Source organism: Candoia aspera, chromosome 1 (assembly GCF_035149785.1).
Source record: "Candoia aspera isolate rCanAsp1 chromosome 1, rCanAsp1.hap2, whole genome shotgun sequence".
Lineage (NCBI taxonomy): Eukaryota > Metazoa > Chordata > Lepidosauria > Squamata > Boidae > Candoia > Candoia aspera.
Genome location: NC_086153.1, coordinates 300265913 through 300289698, shown reverse-complemented (window position 1 = coordinate 300289698; position 23786 = coordinate 300265913). Strand labels below are relative to the sequence as shown.

The 23786-nt window shown below is 39.0% G+C and overlaps 1 protein-coding gene across 1 annotated transcript in view; it reads left to right on the top strand.

Moving 5' to 3' along the window:
- Positions 1-936: 936 nt before the first annotated feature.
- The window catches only part of SEL1L (SEL1L adaptor subunit of SYVN1 ubiquitin ligase), a 43437-nt gene continuing 20587 nt past the window's right edge, over positions 937-23786 (top strand). Inside the window, exons 1-10 of the mRNA XM_063290188.1 lie at positions 937-1055; positions 8704-8741; positions 9359-9578; positions 15513-15680; positions 19175-19280; positions 20197-20359; positions 21531-21584; positions 21673-21732; positions 22099-22180; positions 23209-23363. Of these exons, the coding sequence (XP_063146258.1) occupies positions 953-1055; positions 8704-8741; positions 9359-9578; positions 15513-15680; positions 19175-19280; positions 20197-20359; positions 21531-21584; positions 21673-21732; positions 22099-22180; positions 23209-23363 (1149 nt within the window). The 5' untranslated portion in view covers positions 937-952. The remainder of the gene's footprint in view (positions 1056-8703; positions 8742-9358; positions 9579-15512; positions 15681-19174; positions 19281-20196; positions 20360-21530; positions 21585-21672; positions 21733-22098; positions 22181-23208; positions 23364-23786) is intronic.

Below are 23786 nucleotides of genomic sequence, written 5' to 3'. Positions count from 1 at the left end.
ACAACAAAAAAGTGTACTATTGCCGAAGGTGCGGGGGCTATGCTAAAATCGCTGATTTCTCCATTTCGGGGGTGCTCTGAAAATAATGTTCAAAAAAATCAGAAACTCTCTGTTCGCCGGAGATACTGTAAACTGCTTATCGTTACAATGTACAATATTACCCGTTGGTTCGCGTTGTGAGCAACGTCATTCCTCGAACCCAAGGTTTTGGAATGATTCCCTTTGCAATGTCTCCTGGTCGTTGTAGTCCTTTTGGCCGACTTCTCCGTGCGTACATTGCCTGGTCTAAGAGTGGGACTGAATTCTGCGCGAGTAAAGAGATACGATATAAACGGAGCATACATTTCCGAATTGAGATTGTCGCGTAGGGGGTGAAAGCGGAGGAACCACAGAGATCTACACCAGCTCAACCTCAGCAACTTTATGCTGTGTGGATTTCAACTCCCAGAATTCCCCAACCTCAAAAGTTGCTGAGGTTAAGATACACTGATCTACACAGACGCATCTCTCTCTTTCATCGCAAAATAATAACTGCAAAATAAAACTTTTAAATTCCAACAGACTCCCACGTGTGGAAGTCCTTACACCATGTAACACGCAACGAAAGCGATGGCTCTTTTCTCTCCTTTCCTCCCCCTCCTTGGGAACCAGAGTTCGGAACTGCTTTTAACACGTCGCTCGCCCCGCCGGCTTGGATTGGCCGCGAGAATGACATTGACGCATCGCTCCGCCGTTAGCATCAGTGTCTTCTCAGCCAATTCGGAGAGGCCATGTCAGAAAACATGCGAGCCAATGAAAACGAGCCGTCGCCAACGTCAAGCAGCTATTGGAAGGGCCGAAGGGTGCTCTGATTGGCCATCGTGCGGCTGAGGGGCGGGGAGCAGGTGACTGCTTTCCGTATTTTCTCGGAGCGCCGCGGCGGAGTCGCTTTTGCCGTGTCGTTTTCGGCGGGATGGGTGTTCTTGCGCCGGCCGGCCTGCGATGGTTCCTCGCAAGGGGGGCGGCGTTGCTGCTGCTCCTCCTATTGCTAACGGCCATCAGCTTGGCTGCCGCTGGTCAGTAAGGGCGTTTCCGGGGGGGCCTTGCTTGTTGGCGGGGGCCGAGTTTGGGACGGGAGACCCCAGTGAAAGGGCGGCGGCGGCGGCGGCCGGGTCGGGGGCGAAGCAAAATGCCGACGGCTGTTGGGGGCTAAGAGAGGCGAAGAATCGAGACTAGGGTCAGGAATAGGGTCTTATGCAAGACAATATCAAATGCGTTGGAATAAATGGTCCATTTAGTGTTCCCTTTCTCCCCCGTCTCCAGATTGGTCTCTCCTTTCGCTTACATTGATAACCTCTCGCTTTAGTATTGTCATTAGTCACCCAATTAATCCAGGCCGAAGAAATACCCTTATTACGGTAAGCTTTCCGTTTGGGCCCCTTCGTGTTTAAAGGCACTTGCTCTGCATACTGTGTGTAAGGCTAGACCTCAGGATTCAGAGCAGAAAAGGACTGATTGTGTTCCTCCTCCCCCCCCCGCCCCCTTACCTGTTGTAAGGCTCTCCTAGCAGCTTTTTCAAGAGCACAGTGGGGGCATGAACTGCTAAATGAGGAGAGGAAGAGTGTGTTTGTGGATGTTACTAAAGATTTCCTTGACTTCCCCCAATAACTGATGGTTACTGTACATGGTTAATATATGGTTTGTATACTGACAAGTCTGTACATCTGTCCAAACAGATGCAAAGGTAATGTATATTTGTCACTTATTTGTTATGTTTCTATCCTACCTTTTCTGTAAAAACTCAGGGGGATGACTATGACTTTCTTTTGTCCATGCAGTCTTGTAAATATAATCTATGTTTATGGCTGAAGCCACTAATGCACATTAAAACATACTGTACCAGACATTTTCTGATACTTTGCTGATAAGGTACAAATTTGTCTTTTTGCATCTTTTCTTGATTTTTTTCCCCAGGAACACTACTTTATTGTAATATGTTATATTAACTAAATATTGAAAGCCTCTCCCAAAGGTTCACTGCCCTTTTTTTTTATTTATTTATACACACACACACACCCACATACACTTTTTATTGAGGTTTTTTATTACAAAAGTAAAAGCAAATACAAAGTAAACTCAGAGAAAGAGAAATAGAAAGAATAAAAAGTGCAAAGAAAGCAAAAGAAGAAAATAAGATGAAGAAATAGAAAAGAATATATAGAGAAGTGACCTTGATTTTCATCTCAACAAGTATAAGCAAATTTAATAACTCTTCACCCCCTATAAGGTTACAAACAAATACCTCTTCTTCCATTAATTATTAATCTCTTCTTCCATTAAATATCCCAATCCCTTATCTATATGCAACTCCATAAAACATCAACATCTCAGTTCTGGTGTTAGCAAAAAGTCCATAAAGGATTACCAGAGCTTTATAGAAACATGTCTTATTTTAACCTTGGTCAAATAAACCAACCTTATGTTCATTCCTTTTACTTCTAACAACCCTGAACTTTAATTCATTTTCCTATTTATATTTTTAATTATAACTATATTTATATTTTTAATTATAACTATATTTATATTTTTAACTATAACTTAGGTGGATATGTTTTTACTTTCATTTTATTGTAAACTGCCCAGAGTCCCCCGTTGGGGGGAGATGGGCGGTGATATAAATCTAAATAAATAAATAATTCATCCAGATCTTGTTGTAGGATTTGATCTCGCTTCAATTTTTCTTTTTCCCATCCCAAAGGTTTCTTTGAGGCTGTAGCAGACCTCTTTTGTAAATCCAGTAAAAAGTCATTATCCAGGTCATTCTCTTGGTTTATCATTTGTACTTCCACTTTGACTTTCAAAGCTTTAACCAACTTACTTTGAGTGGAAAGTCTTTAACAGGGTCATTCTCTTATCTTGTCATTTGTATTTCCACTTTAGCTGCCTTCTTGTAATCCACACTTTTTTTTGTTATCCAGTATTTCTGGTTCTGCTATTTCTGCATCAGGTAAAATTTGTTTTCCATCTGTCAATCCTTTATTAGCAACTTTTAGATATAGTCTATTCACAGAAGCAGACATCATTGTTGACATTGCTGACATTGTAGCTACAGTAGACTCTCAGTTAACTGGCACCCATGGGGATTGGTAGATGCCAGATAAATGTAGTTCCTAGTTGCTTGAGAGTTACTATTAAACCCTAATACCCACTAGATGACAGCAGAGAGAGACAGATTTTTTTTCTGGCTGCTTGAGAGTGCTGGTTTTTTTCTGGTTTGATTTTTGTGCCAGTTGCTTGAGTTCCAGTTAACAGAGAGTCTTACTGTACTAATTTCTGCCCCCATTTTTCAAAACTCTCCTGAAGTATTTCAAATGTTATATGTTTTGTGTCATTTTTTGTTAATCCCTGTACCAACAGAAAAGTTTACACTTCCCCCCCCTTTCTTTTCTGACTGGAATCTTTAATCCCCTCTAGTGTCCAGTTTCTGAAATCATAAAGTCTCAGATCTGTTATGATTTAAGATAGACAAAACCATTTGGTTCCCATGAAAAGCTGTTTATTATTTACAAAAACTTAAAAGTAAAAATCTCAATATTCCAAATTTATCTGGACCCTTAATTCGTTTATAACTTTATTAAATCAAAATTTTACTAAGCTTTTTGCTGTTTATTTCCAATTCTTTTAAGTTCTTAAACTTAAAAAAAAATTCTTTTGTTCAAGAAGGGAGATAAACTCATCAGATGGCTTTTCAAACTTGTCATTCCAAAGACCTCTAATAGACTTAAGATGGGTAAATAGGCAATTTCCAAAAGTGATTAGAAAGTGAGGTTAGCAAACTCACTAAAAGGGTCCACTGGCTGTGAGCATGATGGCTGATCCCTTTGTCTCTCAGCACTTAAACCCGTGAGGGACTGCTATCCTGCAGTCTCCTTGCAAGGAGCAATCATCTGGAGCAAAAGTAGGTAATCTTCCATCCTCTCCTTGTCCAGAGGGGTTCTGAAGAACTGGTCTACTCGACAGTTCTTCGGTCTTTGCTGCAGCTGTCATCTCCACTCTTTCAGAGATGTGTTTAGTTTGCCATGCCTCACCTGGCCTTTTCTTGATATTTCTGTAGTCAAAGTAGATTTCTGTACCCTAGAATTCTATACCTATTGTCTGGCAGGCCAGGAAGCTTGGGAAATCACAAGGTGCCAGATGGTGGTGCTTATTGTTTGTGTGAAATATGTGAGCTCATTTCTGCAGTGTGGAATAGAAGCAAGTTGAAGAATATAAATGAACAGAATAAGTTTAGGAATGAAGTAAGTGAGTAAGAATAACAGCATTCAGGGAGGTTCATGGCATTAATGGGCTGGGCAGTAGTTTCTCAGCTGCATTGAGAAGATGTCTAGGAAAGTTGGTTGTCATATATATGAAAAGAAAAGCAGTGGAGATTGATAACAGTGAATTCAGTTAACGGGTTCGACTGAAAGAATAAAGCAGATAATGCTAGTTAAAAAATTAACTGCCCCACTAGTAAATAAAACACAACGCAGCGCTTCAGTCAAAATGTTTACTAATTTCCCTGTTACTCACATCTAAAAACCAAGGCATCCAGTCCAAATTCACACATAATCTCTAGTGCTGTAATTGTATTTCTGTATATTACTTAACCAAGGCTGAATGTATAACATACAAGATTTCTTCCAGCAAAATGGTGGCATGACCTCTCATATTTAATGCTGGTTTATCTCTAGGCATCATACTTTATATACATTAACTGAAAATTTCATGCTACAGTTGTATGAGTATTTGTCTAGAAATAAACCCATTGAATATAATACTGGTTTGGCTATTATAGAATACAGAATTGTATTAGAAAAAAGTAAAATCTTACTTGATGCCCCTAGCCTTGTCATGTTTTTATCCTCTCTTCCACATGTGTAAAGGGTAGCTTTGCTGCTAGAAGTGTTGCAAAAGTCTTTCACGGAAAACATGGGCAGAACAGTGCAAAGGATGAATGCTTTATCTGAGGCTCATTGACAGGATGCAGTTTTCTCCAGTTGTCTCTCTCCTGTGGTGACTGTCTGAAAACCTGAAAGCAGTTTTCCTAATATATCAGCTGTCAGGAAAAGGTTATGAGAACTTATCCCATCTAAAGATATGGTTTGGTTTTTTGTTTAAATCTAACTAGACATTTGTATTTCCCAGAAATATTTTTTAGAGTGCCCAGCTTTGTGAAGCAACAGAAACAGTTATTCAAGGTTGCTAATTTTTAATTGGCAAAATATTTCTACACTTATCACCCTGTTTCTATTCTTTTCAAATAACCAAGACACTAAATACGTTTTTGAAATCCTTTTCTAGAACAAAGATTTTGAGGCAAACTAAAATTGAGTTGGTGTATAACCTTTAACTTTGGCCTGATGATAATCATTTAATGTTCGTCATTCATTACTACTACTGTGAAAGGCTATGTTTAATGGTAGATTATCAAAAAGGTGTTCAATTTTTTATCGTCTTTTGCTCTAAAAGTTACATTTCAGTCCAGTTACGTTTACCATCATCCTTGCATTTCTTCAGCGTGCTAAATGTTTTGCAAAATATTTCTTCTAGTACTTGGGTAGCAGGACATGCATCCTTGTTATACATCTACAGGACATTGGTTTTCTCCAAATGGGACTAGATTACTTCAAGATCATTGGCTCTACTTTAGGTATAGGTCCTTGTCCATCACTATTATCCTTGCAGTGGAAAACATCTCAGGGTTCATGGATATACAGAACTATAAGGCTCCTGTGCCAGACTGACTAGATTCCTGAACATTAGCTTGACTTCAAAACTGAGGATATGATGCAATATTTTGTGGTAGATTACTTTTTGTTGCTGCTGTTGTTCTGGAGGGGTGGCTTAGTTTGCAATGAGTAGGCTGTGCGCATCATGAAACAACACATATTTTGTTCAAACTGTTTAAATTCTGGATTAAGTATATGAACCACTGAAGCAGCCTTCTGTTGTTTTGGTGCCCTGCAGTTGTGTAGGCTTCAGTTTCAGAATTAACCATCAGCATCCAGAATTGGCCGTGCTGCAGAAATTTAGATCATTCTTCTCCCTCCTCCTCCTCCTAATGCAGCTTAGATTTCCATCCTGCTTTTCGTTCTGGAAGCCTAAGATGGTACACACAAGGACTCAGTCCTCCAGTTTTTACCACAATGGCCTCGCGGGGCAGGGTGAGAGGTTGTGTTTGGCCCAAAGTCAGTGTGTTTCCGTTGCTGGGAGTAGACTTGAATCCAAGTCCTAGTCCTACATGTTAACCACCATGACAAGCCACAATAGCTGGAGCCCAACTAAGTTGGGGAAGCCTTCTCGAAAACTTGCTGAAAATTATATTCTCAATAGTAAAACAAAAAAACAAAACAAAATTCATTCAAGCTGATTATATTTTCTTTTTTTTTCTTTTTTTCCTGCACTAATTGAACTTTATTTGCAATTTCTAGGTTGTTCCTGGTTTAATATCCTACCTGATACCTTCTAAAAAATGTATCTATGAATGTTTTTATTTGTTTTAATTTAGCTGATGGGTTTGCAGAAATTACTGCAGGTGGCCCTTTACTCAGGGTCTTGTAAGTTGCAATTTTATTGGCTGTGGTTTTATGCTGGAATGGAACCACTAAGAATAACAAGAGTCACCTGAATTCATCTTTCGCTAACTCTGGGTTTTCATATTAGAAAAACAATTAACTTAATTGATCTTGAATTGTTAAAAATTCTTCCAATTTTCTCATGGGAATCAATAATTAACATGTGTCCATGTTTTTAGTATACAATCAGAGTAAGCCTTAATGTTTATCATCACAGGGTTTCTGGTATTTAAAATACACTTATTTTTTGTTGAGCAGCTGAAATATTATCTAAGCTAAGAGTCTGCTGACATTTTTATTCTACAAACCCACTACCAGCCAATAAAGAAAAGACAACTGAACAAACACAACCTGTTTTCCTTATGATACATTGCTTTGGAAAGAACATCTTATCTGCTGACAGTCAACAGTGTGTTTGCCTGCAACTTAATATAGAGCTTGTTCCTTCAGAGCGATGTTAACATGATGCAATGAGAATGAAATACACACAGCTTGCTTTACTTTAAAGATACAAATTATTTCTTTTGTTGGTTTGGTAGGTTAGAGGGTTTAGATTAAAGTAATAGCCTGTTGCACACATAATGCTAAGGCAAACAGAAACCTCGTTATGATTTATTGTGATGTGTGAAGGTGACCACTAAAAATATGTGATGATTATTATTGGTATCATCTGTGCTTTTTTTAATCCTGAATTGTTTTCAGGTGAAATCACTATCTTTTTGATACTAATTAAAAATGGTTTTCTGTTTCTTATGAATGTTAAATGTGCTTCTTTTTCTGAATAAAGTCAAGTTTCTGGCCTGCAAGTTTTATGAAACATTTACTTGGTTCTTTAAGAGTGATTTCATTCTGCTTTTCTGTACAATATCAGGTAACATTGCCCAAAATTTGTTATAGATTTTTGTCTCTCATTTGTAAACTTTGTTGTGTGAAATTTCAATTTAATGACTTCTCTAGATAGGAAGGTTGGCAGTTCGAATCCACGTGACGGGGTGAGCTCCCGTTGCTAGTCCCAGCTCCTGCCAACCTAGCACTTCAAAAACATGCAAATGTGAGTAGATTAATAGGTACCGCTTCGGCAGGCAGGTAACGGCGTTCCGTTCAGTCAAGCCGGCCACATGACCACGGAAGTGTCTACGGACAAACGCTGGCTCTTCGGCTTTGAAACAGAGATGAGCACTGCCCCCTAGAGTCGGACACAACTGGACTTAATGCCAAGGGAAACCTTTACCTTTTCCTGCTTCCTTCAGTTCCTTGTTTTTGGCCCTTTTCATGTATTAGAGCATTTTCTTTTGTTACAGTATTACCTCTGTTTCCTCAAAAAAAAATTTCTCTACTGCCTCCTAAGGAGTCTAGCAGATTCAAATATTTTAAAATAGATATAAATAGAAATAAATATCAGTCATATTATTATTGGATGTGTCTGTGCTTGATGATTATTCAAAAGAATAATTAACCAAAATATAAGTAAACTCAAATCTTACAGGGTAAGAAAGAAAATTACAGTACATTTTACAGCTCTTCAGTGTGCTAAATAATTTGGAAATAACTGGTTGGACTAGGTTGAGCAGTTCATCTTAAAGCTGAAGATTTTATTTACATACATCTGGTTAATTCCAGATTCTCTTTTGCAAATGAAAGGATTGCTTCTTTAATGAAACAGTTCAATATGTTCATCTCCATTTGCCACACTATTCTAGATAGTTCTCTGATCTGCCTAATAGCTTTTTAGTTGGTTGTGAAGGGAAGAAGTAAGATAAATATCTATCACTCATTCATTAAAGACAACCTATGTTTTATAAGCCCTCCTAGTTTTGATTATTGCTTTGCAAATAAGCTATGAAGTACAATTATATATATACTTATTGCATGATATGTATCTCCAGCACATTATTGTAAGGTATTGTATGCATATCACATTTATGCATGAAGTAATTTATGCTGAGGTCATAAATGCAGGTTAATATTTGCACATTCTTAAACAGCAGAGCAATTTTGAGACAAAATTAATGCCTCTTGTTAAGAACATGATTTATTCATTTATTTATAAAGCACTTATTCATGATTTATTATTTTGCTGTTAAAATCATCCTATTTAATTTTGCAGATGAAGAAGTTGCTCAAGAGGAGTCCTTTGAATCAAAGGTGACTAGTCTTTTGCCTGGGATTCCTTCCTCATAGTTGAGAACTGCTTTGAGTTTTTGCATTAATGAATGTGATGCTATATATAATTCCTATACAATAATTCCCATTAAAAATTATTTACCCAAGTATTTATGGATAAATGAAAGCTTAAATAATTGAGGGAAAATTATTTTTATTTCAGTGATTCTCTAATATTTTGAAATAGATTATTTGATTATCTCCACACAGGACATTTCCCATTGAAATGGGAAATATTTGCACCTAATTTCCAGCAAGCCTGGCCATTAGCTGTTTTGCTGAAGCTGGTGGAAGTCATAGTTCAGCAACATCTGGTGGGATGTAGTGAAAGATGGGTTGCCACAAGTAGAGAATAGACATATTTTTAAAGCAAAAAAGCGGATCCTGGAAGAAAATATGACAGATTGGAATCTGTACAGGTTACATCTTCAGAGCAAAGTAATTTATAAATCCTAAAAGTTCTCCTGGTGTCTTTTGACTTCTTGCATGCAGCTGTCCTAAAGTAAAAACTTCTGCTTTGCTGTATTTCATGACAAAAACCTTATTATGCATGTAAAGGTAAATCATCTGTTTCTTTTTTCCCACTACTTATTTTGTAGTCAACCTTGCCTTCTGAAGAACAAGTGAATGACCATTCAGCAGGAGCCCAAGTGGTAGCAGGTCAGATCTTTATTGATTCTGAGGATCCAGAAGCTCTAGCTGAAGATGGAGATAGTTTTGAGAGACAGGAAGAAGACAAGGAAAGGACTTTGGAGAATTTAAGCTCTTTAGAACTGTCTGCCTTATTAAATAAAGAGTTGGAAGAAGCAGAAAAAACAGGTGATTGTGTGGGTGATTCATGTCCTTCATCTGCAAATCTTAAGCAATTTTGTGTGTACTTTTTAGATGAAATTGGTAAGAGCTTCTCATTTTCTTAGAGAAATTGGTAAAACTATAGTTGTCAGAGTGAGTCAGAGGCCTCATATTCCCTCCCTCCTGTGTGAATTTTGCTTTTTTTCAACATAAACTGTCATAAAACAATACTAATGTTATACTGTTTATTTGTAAGTGATTATTAAACATATATATAACTTGCTTACAATGATTCAACATTATGTCCCAATTAGAGCTAGTTTGGTCTAGTGGTTAAGGTGCTGGGCTAGAAACCAGGAGTCTGTGAGTTCTAGTCCCACCTTAGGCATGAAAGCTGGCTGGGTGACTTTGGGCCAGTCGCTTTCTCTCAGCCCAACTCACCTCACAGGGTTGTTGTTGTGGGGAAAATAGGAGGAGGAAGGAGTATTAGGTAAGTTCACTGCCTTGAGTTATTTATAAAAATAAGGCGGGATAAAAAAAAAATCTTGCAAATTTCTATGGGGAAGTGGTAATAAAAGCATCATATAAGCTGTTGATCCTGTCTGCAGAAGTCTTATGTAAATAGGTACAGTATTTTGAAATGTAAGTAGTAGTGCAGAAGATGTTACTACTGTATAAATATAACATTTGAATGCAAAAAGCATAATTAGAACTATAGGAATTACTTCTGAGTATATGTTAAAAATAATGGCATCTGCATGAGATTCAAGATATGTTCTCATACATTTCTCAGTTTCTCTGAATGTTATGTGATGAAGATCAGATATAATGTGTTTACAAAAATATAGTGAAAATCTCTAATGTTTAGTGTTTCTTTAAAACTGCATTGTTTAAGCACTGTGTCCTAAATTCTGTCTCACAGCTTTTTTTGTAATTTGATGCCTCCTTAAGACGTGATGGAAAAGCAAAAGTCTATTCAGGTGTTTCCATGAATCAATAGAATGGATTTAGCTGGTAAAAAGAATTCCCTGCCTTTCCTGTATCTCCCCACCTTGCCAATTAGTCAGTATTTATGAAAACTTGGACTTGAGGATAGGAAGCCACATTGTTGTTGTTGTTTATTCATTTAGTCGCTTCCGACTCTTCGTGACTTCATGGACCAGCCCACGCCAGAGCTTCCTGTCGGTCGTCAACACCCCCAGCTTCCCCAGGGACGAGTCCGTCACCTCTAGAATATCATCCATCCACCTTGCCCTTGGTCGGCCCCTCTTCCTTTTGCCTTCCACTCTCCCTAGCATCAGCATCTTCTCCAGGGTGTCCTGTCTTCTCATTATGTGGCCAAAGTATTTCAGTTTTGCCTTTAATATCATTCTCTCAAGTGAGCATTCTCTCTACCACTAAGAACTTGCCACAATTTGTTATGGTCCACACAGCAAAGGCTTTAGAATAGTCAGTAAAACAGAAATAGATGTTTTTCTGAAACTCCCTGGCTTTTTCCATTATCCAGCGGATATTGGCAATTTGGTCTCTAGTTCCTCTGCCTTTTCTAAACCCAGCTTGTACATCTGGCAATTCTCACTCCATGAACTGCTGAAGTCTACCTTGCAGGATCTTGAGCATTACCTTACTGGCATGTGAAATGAGTGCCACTGTTCGATAGTTTGAACATTCTTTAGTGTTCCCCTTTTTTGGTATGGGGATATAAGTTGATTTTTTCCAATCTGATGGCCATTCTTGTGTTTTCCAAATTTGCTGGCATATAGCATGCATTACCTTGACAGCATCATCTTGCAAGATTTTGAACAGTTCAGCTGGGATGCCGTCGTCTCCTGCTGCCTTGTTATTAGCAATGCTTCTTAAGGCCCATTCAACCTCACTCTTCAGGATGCCTGGCTCTAGCTCACTGACCACACCATCAAAGCTATCCCCAATATTGTTATCCTTCCTATACAGGTCTTCTGTATATTCTTGCCACCTTTTCTTGGTCTCTTCTTCTTCTGTTAGGTCCTTGCCATCTTTGTTTTTGATCATACCCATTTTTGCCTGGAATTTACCTCCGATGTTTCTAATTTTCTGGAAGAGGTCTCTTGTCCTTCCTATTCTATTGTCTTCTTCCACTTCCGCGCATTGCTGGTTTAAAAATAATTCCTTATCTCTTCTGGCTAACCTCTGGAATTTTGCATTTAATTGGGCATATCTCCCCCTATCACTGTTGCCTTTTGCTTTCCTTCTTTCTTGGGCTACTTCTAGTGTCTCAGCAGACAGCCATTTTGCCTTCTTGGTTTTCTCTTTCTTTGGCATGTATTTTGTTGCCACCTCCTGAACAGTGCTGTGAACTTCTGTCCATAGTTCTTCCGGGACCCTATCTACTAAGTCCAGTCCCTTAAATCGATTCTTCACCTCCCCTACATATTCCTTAGGAATATTAGTGAGCTCATATCTAGCTGATCTGTGGGTTTTCCCTAATCTCTTTAGTCTGATCCTAAATTGTGCAATAAGTTCGTGATCTGAACTACAGTCAGCTCCAGGTCTTGTTTTTACCGACTGTACAGATGTCCGCCACCTTTGGCTGCAAAGGATGTAGTCAATCTGATTTCAGTGTTGTCCATCTGGTGAAGTCCATGTATAAAGCCATCTCTTAGGTTGTTGGAAGAGAGTGTTTGTTATGCAGAGTGAATTGTCTTGGCAAAATTCTATCAGCCTATGTACTGCTTCGTTTTGTTCTTCCAGGCCATACTTACCTGTAATTCCAGGTGTCATTTGACTGCCCACCTTAGCATTCCAGTCTCCCGTGATGAAAATAACATCTCTTTTAGGCGTGTTGTCCAGTAGGCGCTGCAGATCCTCATAGAACCGCTCTACTTCAGCTTCTTCAGCATTTGTGGTTGGGGCGTATATTTGGATCACTGTGATGTTAGATGGCTTGCCCTGAATTCGAATTGAGATAATTCTGTCGTTTTTTGGATTGTATCCAAGCACTGCTTTAGCCACTTTACTATTAATTATGAAGGCTACTCCATTTCTTCTGTGGTCCTCTTGTCCACAGTAGTAGATCTGGTGGTCATTTGATGTGAAGTGGCCCATTCCAGTCCATTTCAGTTCACTGACGCCCAAAACGTCTATCTTTAATCTTGACATCTCACCAATAACCACATCCAATTTGCCCTGGCTCATAGATCTTACATTCCAGGTTCCAATGGTGTGTTGATCCTTAGAACATCGGATTCGCTGTTCACCACCAGCACCGTCAGCTGCTAGCTGTCCTTTCGGCTTTGAACTAGCTGCGTCATCACGTCTGGGGCTAGTTGAACTCATCCTCTGTTCCTCCCCAGTAGCATTTTGACCATCTTCCGACCTGGGGGGTCTCATCTTCCGATGGTATACCGACATATCTCTGGTTGTACTGATCCATTTAGTTTTCACGGCAAGAATACTGGGGTGGGTTTCCCTTACCTTCCCCAGGGATCGCATTTAGTCTGACCTCTCTGTCATGACCTTCCCGTCTTGGGTGGCCCTTCACGGTTTAGCTCATGGCATCATTGAGGTGCTCAAGCTCCAGCACCACGACAAGGTAACGATCCTTTGCTGAAGAGGAAGCCACATACATATATGTTATTAATACATTGGAAACAAGGCTATGCACAAAATGGAAAATGGTGTGTTGCACCCCCAAACAAACCACCATGTTCTGTAAGTTCTGCAAGCTGAAACTGTTTTGGGTCAGTTATGGTTCAGCAGGATGTGAGATTTTAGAATAAAATCTTAATTCTGAATTAGTTTGCATGACTGCATACTTATCTTTCCTTACAGGTTGTCTGAAAAGACAGCTATCCCATTCACTTGCACAGGAATTAATGGTAGTAAATAGACATTGCGGGGGGGTTGTTTCCAGAGCATTAATCTAGAAAATATAGTGAGAAACATAAATCTGATTAGGAATTGTAATACATATTGTAAAAGAAACAACCACAAATACGTATTAGAATTCCTATTCAGATTTATGTTTCTTATTATATTTTTCTAGATTAATGTTCTGGAAACATTCCCCCAATGTCTATTTACTATCATTCCTGTGCAAGTGAATGGGATAGCTGGGCTTAGTGCAGTGCATAATCCCAGTCACATTGTATAGAGAAGGCTACACATAAGGTGTTATTGCATTTGGTTACTGTATTTATTTTCTTTGAATATAAGCAGAAAACTTTGTGATAGATTAAGCATTTATAATTTGAAATGTCCCAGTGGCTTTTTAAGAAGACAGACTTTGAAAAATTAAGGCAGGGAACAACTGAAGTCGCTAAATCATTATGAAACTTTTCACACATCTAATTATAACACTGAAAGAGAGCTTGTTTTATGCCATGTTTCATAGATACAGAACATGCTCTCTGACTTTCTAATTTGCTTCAACTACCACATCAAGTTGCATTTCCTGATTTTATGTAAATTTCAGAATTGCACTGAACCTGAAAGAGATCATATTGTGCAAAAACCTATTTTTAATTTAGGTTAAGGACTGTAACAGTAAATTGTTGCAGAAATATTGCAGCATTAAAATGTACATAGGTACTGTATCATCAGATTTAATCAGATTCTACCTTAAATAATTGAATTAGATAATTTCAGCTTGCAGATTTTATTTTCTCTCAATTGTTTAGGTTTTGCGATGGTCATGTTGGTTTTCAGCTGTACAATATTGATACTGAGAAGTATGTGCCTTTTACAGAGAAAGGTGTCATGAGTAGATTATCACAGAGTGGCAGGTAGCTATGCTGGAGATAACTTTTCATGAATACAGTCCTGTTGCAGAATTTTCTGACTGGAGAATTTTTGACAATTCATATATGATTCTGTTACCTGCTATAATTTCTTGACCTATCGAAGCAAAATGGATACCCACTCAACTTTATCAAAAAGTGCCTCACCACTCAACCCACTACAACCCAATCAACAGAAGCTATGAAAAGGATAACACTGCCATACATCAGAAACATCTCAGAAACCACCAACAGACTGTTACAACCACATGGCATCACCGTAGCACATAAACCAACTAAAACTCTTCAAAACATCTCAAGTAACCTAAAAGACCCAGTAGCCCAAGAAGAAAAAACTGGAGTTATCTACAACATACAGTGCAAGAACTGTAACAGCCACCATGTAGGACAGACAGGCAGAAGACTAGCAGAGCACATCCACGAACACCAACTAGCAGTCAGAAGACACGATGAGAACTCCTTAATCTCACAACACTTGGACAGACTCAACCATAGTTTCAACTGGGAAACGGTGAGCATCCTAAACCAAGCCAAATCCAAAAACGCCAGAGAATTCCTGGAAGCCTGGCACTCAGAGCAAGCAGCCATCAACAGACACATAGAGGTAAACAACATTTACATACCATTCAGAAGAGACAATAGAAAAGCCAAAAGACCAGAACACCACCTTGCCAGAAATCAACACCCAGATATGCAGAAATCAACACTAGGATTAACCCCAGATGAACCATCAAACAGCACAATACACCCTAATCAAGGAACTATTAACTCAAGCAATCAACCCAGCAGCAAACAACAGCCCAATCAAGGAACTCCCAAGGAGAGAGCAACACCTCCACCAACACAAGCTGGACAGTATATAAGCAGAGAGCAAGGCCCACTCCCTGTTCACACTGATGATGTTGCCTAGCCTGGCAATGAAACGTCTGCAAGAAAACAAGGCTCAGAGAGCACCAAGGATTCCACAATTTTTTGACCTTCTGAATCTGAGTATCTGTTGTGGTGAAAATGTCTATAAACTTCCTTTTTAATAAAAGAAAGCTTAAAAACATCACATAATATATTTAAGACAGGAAAGCAGCAAGAAATAAAATTACGTTAAAATTTAGCAACAGTTGGTGACATTGAAGGTAGGATAACTCCTGGGTATTTCATGTTGTGTTTTTTTGTTTGTGTGTTTTAGTTTTGACAGCAATTGGAGGAACTGCAGATGGTGAGTTATGTCACTTCCCCTTTCTCTTTCTGGAGAAGGAATATTCAGAATGTACTGCTGATGGGAGAGAAGATGGAAGACTATGGTGTGCAACAACTTATGACTACAAGAGTGATCAAAAGTGGGGCTTTTGTGAAAGTAAGTATGGCAGCTTTCCTAAGAAATTCAGTTTTCAGACTTCATGAATTTAAATTAATGGGGTCACTCAGTAAAAGGCAGATACAGATGAAACTGAAAAATTATGTTTGTGCTTCTGATAATGGATATAAAGGGCCCATTGTCATAGAGATTCTGCAAACTATCAGTGTGGGAGCTGTTGCCAATACAACAACTGGTTGCAAGCAAATTTCCCAAAGGTGTTTGCCAGGATGCCACAAACTTAACTTCTGTATTTTTATCACGGTTAAATTAAATAGCTGAATGAAACTATTCTCTTCCTTTCTTTAGCATAGTGTGTAATGGTTGCCTATTCTAAAACACTATCAGGCTCATAAGCAGGAATTCAAAGATATCTGATTTATTAAAGAATAGTGTGCAGGATCACAAAGAAAGCTGAGAATGATAAAAGTGCGCCAAATACAAACTAAAAACCCTTGGTGCAAATGAAATCCCTCCTCCCGTAGAATCTTCTCCAGTCCACAATCCCAGGTGCTCCTAACGGTTTCTGGTGGTCTGCGGGAAAAGTCCTTGAACAGAGAACATAACCAAGCACATTCCATTGTAATGAATAGAGATACAGAGCTTGGTACAAGGTTTCACAGCAGCTCCCTTCCAAACAAACGCGCGTCAGCGCCATGGCATGTGAAACATTACAATGTATAAACTACATTGAAACAGTGAACATGACATACTGCCCCTCCCCAAAATAAAGAATACATTAAGCAGCAGGCTTCAAAGGTTAAGCAAGGTGGAAATGGCGAACTAAATCAGGAGCATTAACATGGCAGGCAGTCACCCATTCAGGATGAGGAAAGTGTTTCCATCGGACCAGATACTGAAGGGTGCCTCGAAGCTTGCGAGAATCAACGATATCCTTGACCTCAAAGTGTTGCTGGCCATCAATCATGATTGGAGCAGGAGGAGGAGGTTGAGGATGCCAGCGGGAGGAGTGGTGCACAGGCTTGAGCAAGCTGCAATGGAAAACAGGGTGCAAGAATTTCAAATTGTGAGGCAGGTCCAATTTAACAGTAACTGGATTGATAAGATCAACAATAGGGAAAGGACCAATGAACTTGGGAGCAAGTTTTTTAGTGGGTTGTGGTGACTTGATAAATTTAGTAGATAGATACACCTGATCCCCGACCTTGAAGTCGTGTTGTAAGGAACAATGCTTATCGGCTTGGAACTTGTAAGCAGCCTGGGCATCGGCCAAAGCTTGTTGAATCACCTGCCAGGAATCAGACAGCTTAACAGCTCAGTCAGATGCAGAACATGTTTGGGAAGGGGGCTGTGGCAGTTCAGGGATGGGAACAAAGTCATGACCAGAAACCACACAAAAAGGGGTTTGTCCGGTACTTGGATGGACAGCATTGTTGTAAGCCACTTCAGCAAAAGGTAATAACTCCACCCAATCGTCCTGTTAGTAGTTGATGTATGCTCTAAGAAACTGTTCAAGGGTGGAGTTCAAAATCGCAGTAGAACCATCAGTCTCAGGATGGGAAGAAGTGGACAGCGCTTGTTTGGTGCCAATCAATTTTAAAAATGATTTCCAAAACTGGGAAGTAAACTGTCCCGCGATCACTGACCAAACGGGAGGGGCTACCATGGAGGCGGTAGATATGGAAGAGAAATAGGTGTGCCAATTGTGGGGCAGACGGGATGGAGGCACAAGGAATGAAATGCGCTTGCTTGGAGAAAAAGTATTTTACAACCCAAATAACAGTTTTTTTCTGACTGGGAGGAAGATCCACAATAAAATCCATAGAAATCTTGTCCGAAGGATGGGTAGGACTGGCCACTGGCTGTAAAAGCCCCTGTGGTTTCCCCCTTTTCCATTTTGACATGGCGCAAACAGGACAGGAAGCAACATAATCTTTTACATCACGTCTCAATGTTGGCCGCCAAAATTGGCGAACCAAATGTAGGGTTTTTATGAAACCAAAGTGTCCAGCAAGTTTATCATCATGGGAACGCAGCAAAACATCAGCTCATAAAGTTTCGGGCACATAAAGGCGGTGGTCCACCCACGCCAGACTGTTTTCAAAAGAAACATTGTCTCTATTGGCTAGCAACCAAGTGTCAGATTTCAGTGCCTGGAGAAAGTCCCTCTGTAACTAAGAAGGCACTTGCACTTTCTGCTTTTCAGACTGAGCTGGGGGCGGGGTTGCCCGTGCACGGGTCTGGCTCCGAGTGACAGCAACCAAGCCTAGTAATGGCTCAGTGAGAACAGCCCCAACCACATCTGCCCCCTGGTCAAAGTCCTGAGGTAAACGCAACAAAGCATCTGCCAGAAAGTTTTTCTTTCCTGGAATAAATTTTAACTGGAAATTGAAACGACTGAAAAACTGAACCCAGCGAATTTGTTTATGACTGAGTCGCCGGGGGGTGCGGAGGGCCTCCAAATTCCTGTGATCGGTCAAAACCTTGAAAGGGCATCTAGCGCCTTCAAGGAGGTGACGCCAGGTTTCTAAAGCAGCTTTTACAGCAAATGCCTCCTTTTCCCAAACATGCCAACGGCGTTCGGTTTCAGAAAATTTCCTGGACAAATAAGCCCAAGGTTTTTAATGATTTTCAGAATCCCTCTGTAACAAAATAGCCCCAGCTGAGTAGTTAGAGGCATCAACTTGGACCACAAAGTGGCATTCAGGATCGGGGTGCTGTAGAATAGGCTCAGCAGTAAAAAGGGATTTCAGTTTTTCGAACGCTGCCTGGCATTCAGGCGTCCAATTCAGCACGGCTCCAGGGTGTTTTACCTTGCGTGTTTCCCTCAAGCCCTTGGTACGGAGTAAATCAGTGAGGGGCAAGGCAATCTCAGCGAACCCCTGGATAAATTGGCGATAATAATTACCCTAAGAAACTTTGCAATTGCCTCCGGGTGCGGGGACGTTTCCAACTTGAAAATCGCCTGAATTTTTGCAGGGTCCATTTCAATGCCCTTGTCAGACACCCGATAGCCCAGATAGTCAAGTTGAGTCTTGTGAAATTCACATTTGGAAAGTTTGGCATAGAGTTTGGCATCTCTAAGCTTGCGTAACACCTGTTTGAGGAGGCGTTCATGTTCCTCCTCGGTTTCAGTGTAAATGAGAACATCATCTAAGTAAACCAGGACCCCTTTAAACAAATGAGCATGTAAACCTTCATTAATCAACTGCATGAAGACCCCAGGTGCCCCTGCTAACCCAAAAGGAAGGACTTTGTACTGAAACAACCCAGTGGGCAATTACAAGCAGTTTTCCACTCATCCCCACCAAAATATGAGCCAGACACACTTTGGATTTTTTAAATATATGATTAGGGGTTTTTTTTTCTTTTCAGAGTCTTTAGTTATTTGATTGCCACAGTATAAGAAGAATGACAAAGCACAATAGTTCGTTAAACAAAAGAGTATGAAATAGATGGTCTCAGAATAGGATGAGTAGTGTCTCAGCAATAGGAGTATTAATTTGCCTTTCTTATCCTCTTCTTTTTATTAGCTGAAGAGGAATCTCATAAGAGAAGACAAATGCAGGAAGCAGAAGATGTGTACCAAACGGGGATGAAAATCCTTAATGAGAGTAGTAAAAAGGCCCAGAAGAAAGAGTGAGTTGTCATCTTTGTACAGATCTAATATTCTGGATAGAAGGATATCAGTAGCCTTTAATAATGACAATAGCCTTTAATAATGACATCTGTATATCAGTTTTTCCCAGTGCCTTATTCTCCAAATTTATTTGGATTACAAATCCTGGAGGGCACCAAGATCAAGCCAGCAATGAATATGTGCATTGATTGTGGATCCTCTAAAGTGCTCCAAGGCTCTTTTACAAGACAAGGCTTTTCAGATAAATATTACCTGTTATGTTACAACTTAAGGCAGAGGTGGACAGACTGCTTATATGCTTCTAACCTATTTTTGTGAACCCTGAAGCCCCCAAGCACACACCACTAACGTGGTGTGGATTTTTTCCTTTAATTACTGACTGAAATCTTACGGTTTGGTAGGCTCAAAGCACATACTTTTTTTTCTTCATAATGCCCCCCCCCCGACAAACTGGAAAAAAATGACCCCAACATTTCAGTCCTACCCCTAGCAGTAAAAATAATGTTCATCTTAATGTTTTTGGTATTATTTTCAGTATATGAGGCCATGCATTTCAGTTATGAAGTGGAGATACATTAACGTTTTACATACATATCACGTGAGGGAAACTCGCTTTTAAGGAAGAGATTTGAGGTCTGTCCAAACTTTGGGTGTAGCCCCTAGAAACTTCCAAAAGTTTTCAGCAAGTTGTATTGTTGATGTGATAATAGGAGAACATTATTAAATAAATATCTAGAGAATAATCATATTCATTGTAAATGTTAATAAAATGAAATCAGATTTGGGTTTTATGATCACACCCATTCAAAGGCCACCTGCAGCCATCAGCTGGAGAATTTGCACACCATCTGTGCATGCATTTCTGGAACAGCGTTTATGTTTAAAGGAACAACAGCATGTGTTTTTTTCTTTAAGGGCTTATCAGTATCTTTTGAGAGCTGCTGATATGAATCATACTAAGGCGATGGAAAAAGTGTCTTATGCATTATTGTTTGGTGACTACTTGAAGCAAAATATTCAGTCAGCTAAAGAACTGTTTGAGAAACTGACTGAAGAAGGATCTCCTAAAGGTCAAATGGTACATATAACTTTTTCTCACAGCATGGAATTTTGTACAGTTTCCTTTAACTTATGTTGTATGGTTTATTCAAGCAAGAATGACTATATTATTCTTGTTCTTAGATGCTTATAGCATGTGTTCTGTCATTTATTTATTTAATAAATTTATTCACCGCCCATCTCTCCCCTACGGGGGGACTCTGGGCAGCTTACAATAAAACAAGATTAAAATATAAAACCATTACAATTACAAAATACAATAAAAATATAAATATAATGGCTAATACTTGATTGTTTCTTTGGTATTATCCAAAATGTTGTGCTCATGTTGGCTATTCAGTATGTGGATATTTTGCTTAATCTGAGAAGCAGTTTTTATTTCACTATACAAACAGGAAAAAAATAAGGAAACAACAGAAACATAGATTATTACATATAAAAAATCATTCAACAGTTTTTAAATGTATCATTAAACCTTGACCTCAAGAAATAATATTGGTCAGCCTTTCCATTACATTGATAGAGAACCATTTAATAAGCAGAAAATAGACACATATTGACAATCCAAGATGATAAATCTGGCCTTGCGTTGTTTTTCCAAAACAGAAGAGTAACTTTGTTATTCCACCCCCATGGCCAATAGAGCTGTCATTCTTATTGTGATAAGTTCCAAGTTTTTTTGTATATAACTGAAAAGTGTGCTCACATTTTAAACTATATTCATCTATATAAAACCATATTAATTAACTTACAGATATTAAATCAAAAGGAACAATAAGGAAACAAACCAATTTCATATGAATAAGTGCTTCCTCATCCTTTTTTTTACTTCCAACGTAGTGAGATTGATAGCCATCCCCTTTTAAACATTCTCTTGTTTTCAATAAACATTTTAGAAGTTGCGTATTCAGCACCTCACTTCATTGTGCTTGCCATCTGTTATCTTTGTGTTTTATGTTTTATTGATTTATTGTAATTTTTATTGTTGTGAGCTGCCCAAACTTCGCAGCTCACACTCTATGCCTAAAAGGTCAGATGGAGTGGTTTACTGTAGACTGTGTAGTGGTACTATTTCACCTTTCCTAAGGGTTGTCTGGATATAATGCTGTTGTCTATTTAATTTGGATTCAGAAAACATATCTAATCAAAGTAATCTCGTAAAATGCCATCTTTTTACGTTCCCATTTCAGGCCCTTGGATTTCTATATGCTTCTGGCCTTGGTGTTGATTCCAGCCAGGCTAAGGTATGACAAAGCCGCTGTCTTTTGTCTGTTTCTAGTTAATATACCATTAAAAACAATGCAATTAATCAGCTGCACTTTCTTTCTGTAGGCACTAGTTTATTATACTTTTGGTGCTCTTGGAGGAAATTTAATAGCACACATGATTTTGGTAAGTATGGTTTCCTCAACCATACAAGTGGTGACATAAAACAGCAAAATATTGATAACATTCTTGCCTCTCAGGCTCTATGAGTGTGTTTTGTACTTATGAGGGTTTATCTTGTTGAACACAGAGAGATTTATCCTGAGGAGATAAATGTAGTATTATTAATTTGCTTTAAAAGAGGAATATTATAATTGTAATTTTATGTATTACATTTTGGAATTGCTCAGTTTTGTTGTTTTTATTGATTGCATTCCATTTGATATAGAAGAGGTTGCCAATACTTTCATGAAATCACATTGCATCTGTCTTGAATAATTTCAAATATAAGATAGCAGTTTTTGCTTAATAACGGTAGTTGCTTCTTTCCAGGGCTATCGGTACTGGGCTGGAATAGGTGTCCTTCAGAGCTGTGAATCTGCACTTACACATTACCGCCTAGTAGCCAACCATGGTATGTGTGTGTGTATACATGGATAGAAAGATAGATAGAGCTTTATGTTTCCATTAGCTGACTTGTGCGCTAGAGAGTTTTGTGTCACTAAGCTGGAGTAGCTCATTCCCTTTAAATATAAACGTTGGTTTTATAGATTATATGGAACAGCTAATGCTGAAAGCAAACCTTGGAATGCGATGTCTGTTTTCAACTGATATAACAGCTTTTGTCCTAGGATCTAGAAAGGACAATGTTTCAGTGTCCCTTGCATGGCAAAAATTTGCTCTGGAACATTGGGATGACATTTGAGGGAGAGATGGAGAAAATCTTATGCAAACAGAATTGTGCTATTGTTTAGTTTTCCATAAAAAATAATATAATTACAAGCATACAATGAATGCCTTTTCTGTAGTACAATGTTATCTTAATTAGATGTTTCAGGTTTACCTCTTATTTCTGGAATTCAGGGTATTGTCCTTGCTTGTACTGATTGATTCTGTTTAACCCTCTTGTCAGAGAGTTGCTAATGGACCCTAGCTGGCAACTCAAATATTTGTAAAAAGAAAAAAAAAGCAATCCAGAACCTCTTCATACTTATTAACTAGAGGTGATGTGTCTTTTTTTTTACCCTCTTCTCTATAAATTTAACCTACAAAGCCCAGGGTTAGAACATTTTTCTTTGTAGAGGGGATCCATAATTTGGAGGTAATCTTGGGGGGCTCCAAGTCTCTTATAAGGAAATGTCTTAATAAGACAGTGCTCTATTTCCTGTTACTTTTCACATTGTAACAACTTCTGTATATTTTGCAGGTTCATTTGATACAATGAAAGACATTTTAAGATTGTTCATAAATACATCTGTGTCACTTATTTAAAGGGAATTTAGAATAGGTGCAGGTTTCTTTTAGTTATTCAGTGGATGAAAAGTACTGCATGCACTAGCCCTTGTACTGGCTGGAATGGTTCCTTATATAAGCATTTGTCTCTTTCTGGCAATGTATAATAAGAATAAAATTAAATGTTTTTGCCCTGTTCTTCCTCTCTAGTGGCCAGTGATATCTCTCTGACAGGAGGCACGGTGGTTCAAAGAATTCGTCTGCCAGATGAAGTAGAAAATCCAGGGATGGCAAGTGGAATGTTGGAGGAAGATTTAATACAATATTACCAATTCTTAGCTGAAAAGGGAGATGTTCAAGCACAGGTAAATTCACTGCCAAACTAGAATGGGAAAGGGAAGAGTTAGTTAGGGAGCTCCATTCAGACTGAGTAAACAAGGGACCAAACAGTAACAGGGAATTTTGGAATTGAATAGCTTCACTGAGGGAGACTCGTTTGACTAATTAACTATGTGTTGTTTTCTCAGCTGAGTTTAGTTGTGTTTGCTTGCTTGCTTACTTGCTGAACTGTCTGAGGTGAGGGGCTTACAGTTGCAGCTGACTTACTGATTAGCTACTGGGCGGAGGTGCATTCTTCACCTTGCAGCATAGTCTCAGATAGCACTGTCTGGAAACAGAAGAGGCAGTTGGAAGCTTACAGCCAGAGCAGTCCAACAGGAGAAGCAGCAAATATGGGAGTGCAAGGGAAGATAGTAAGGAGGAGCACACTGAGTCCCCACCTCCAGAGA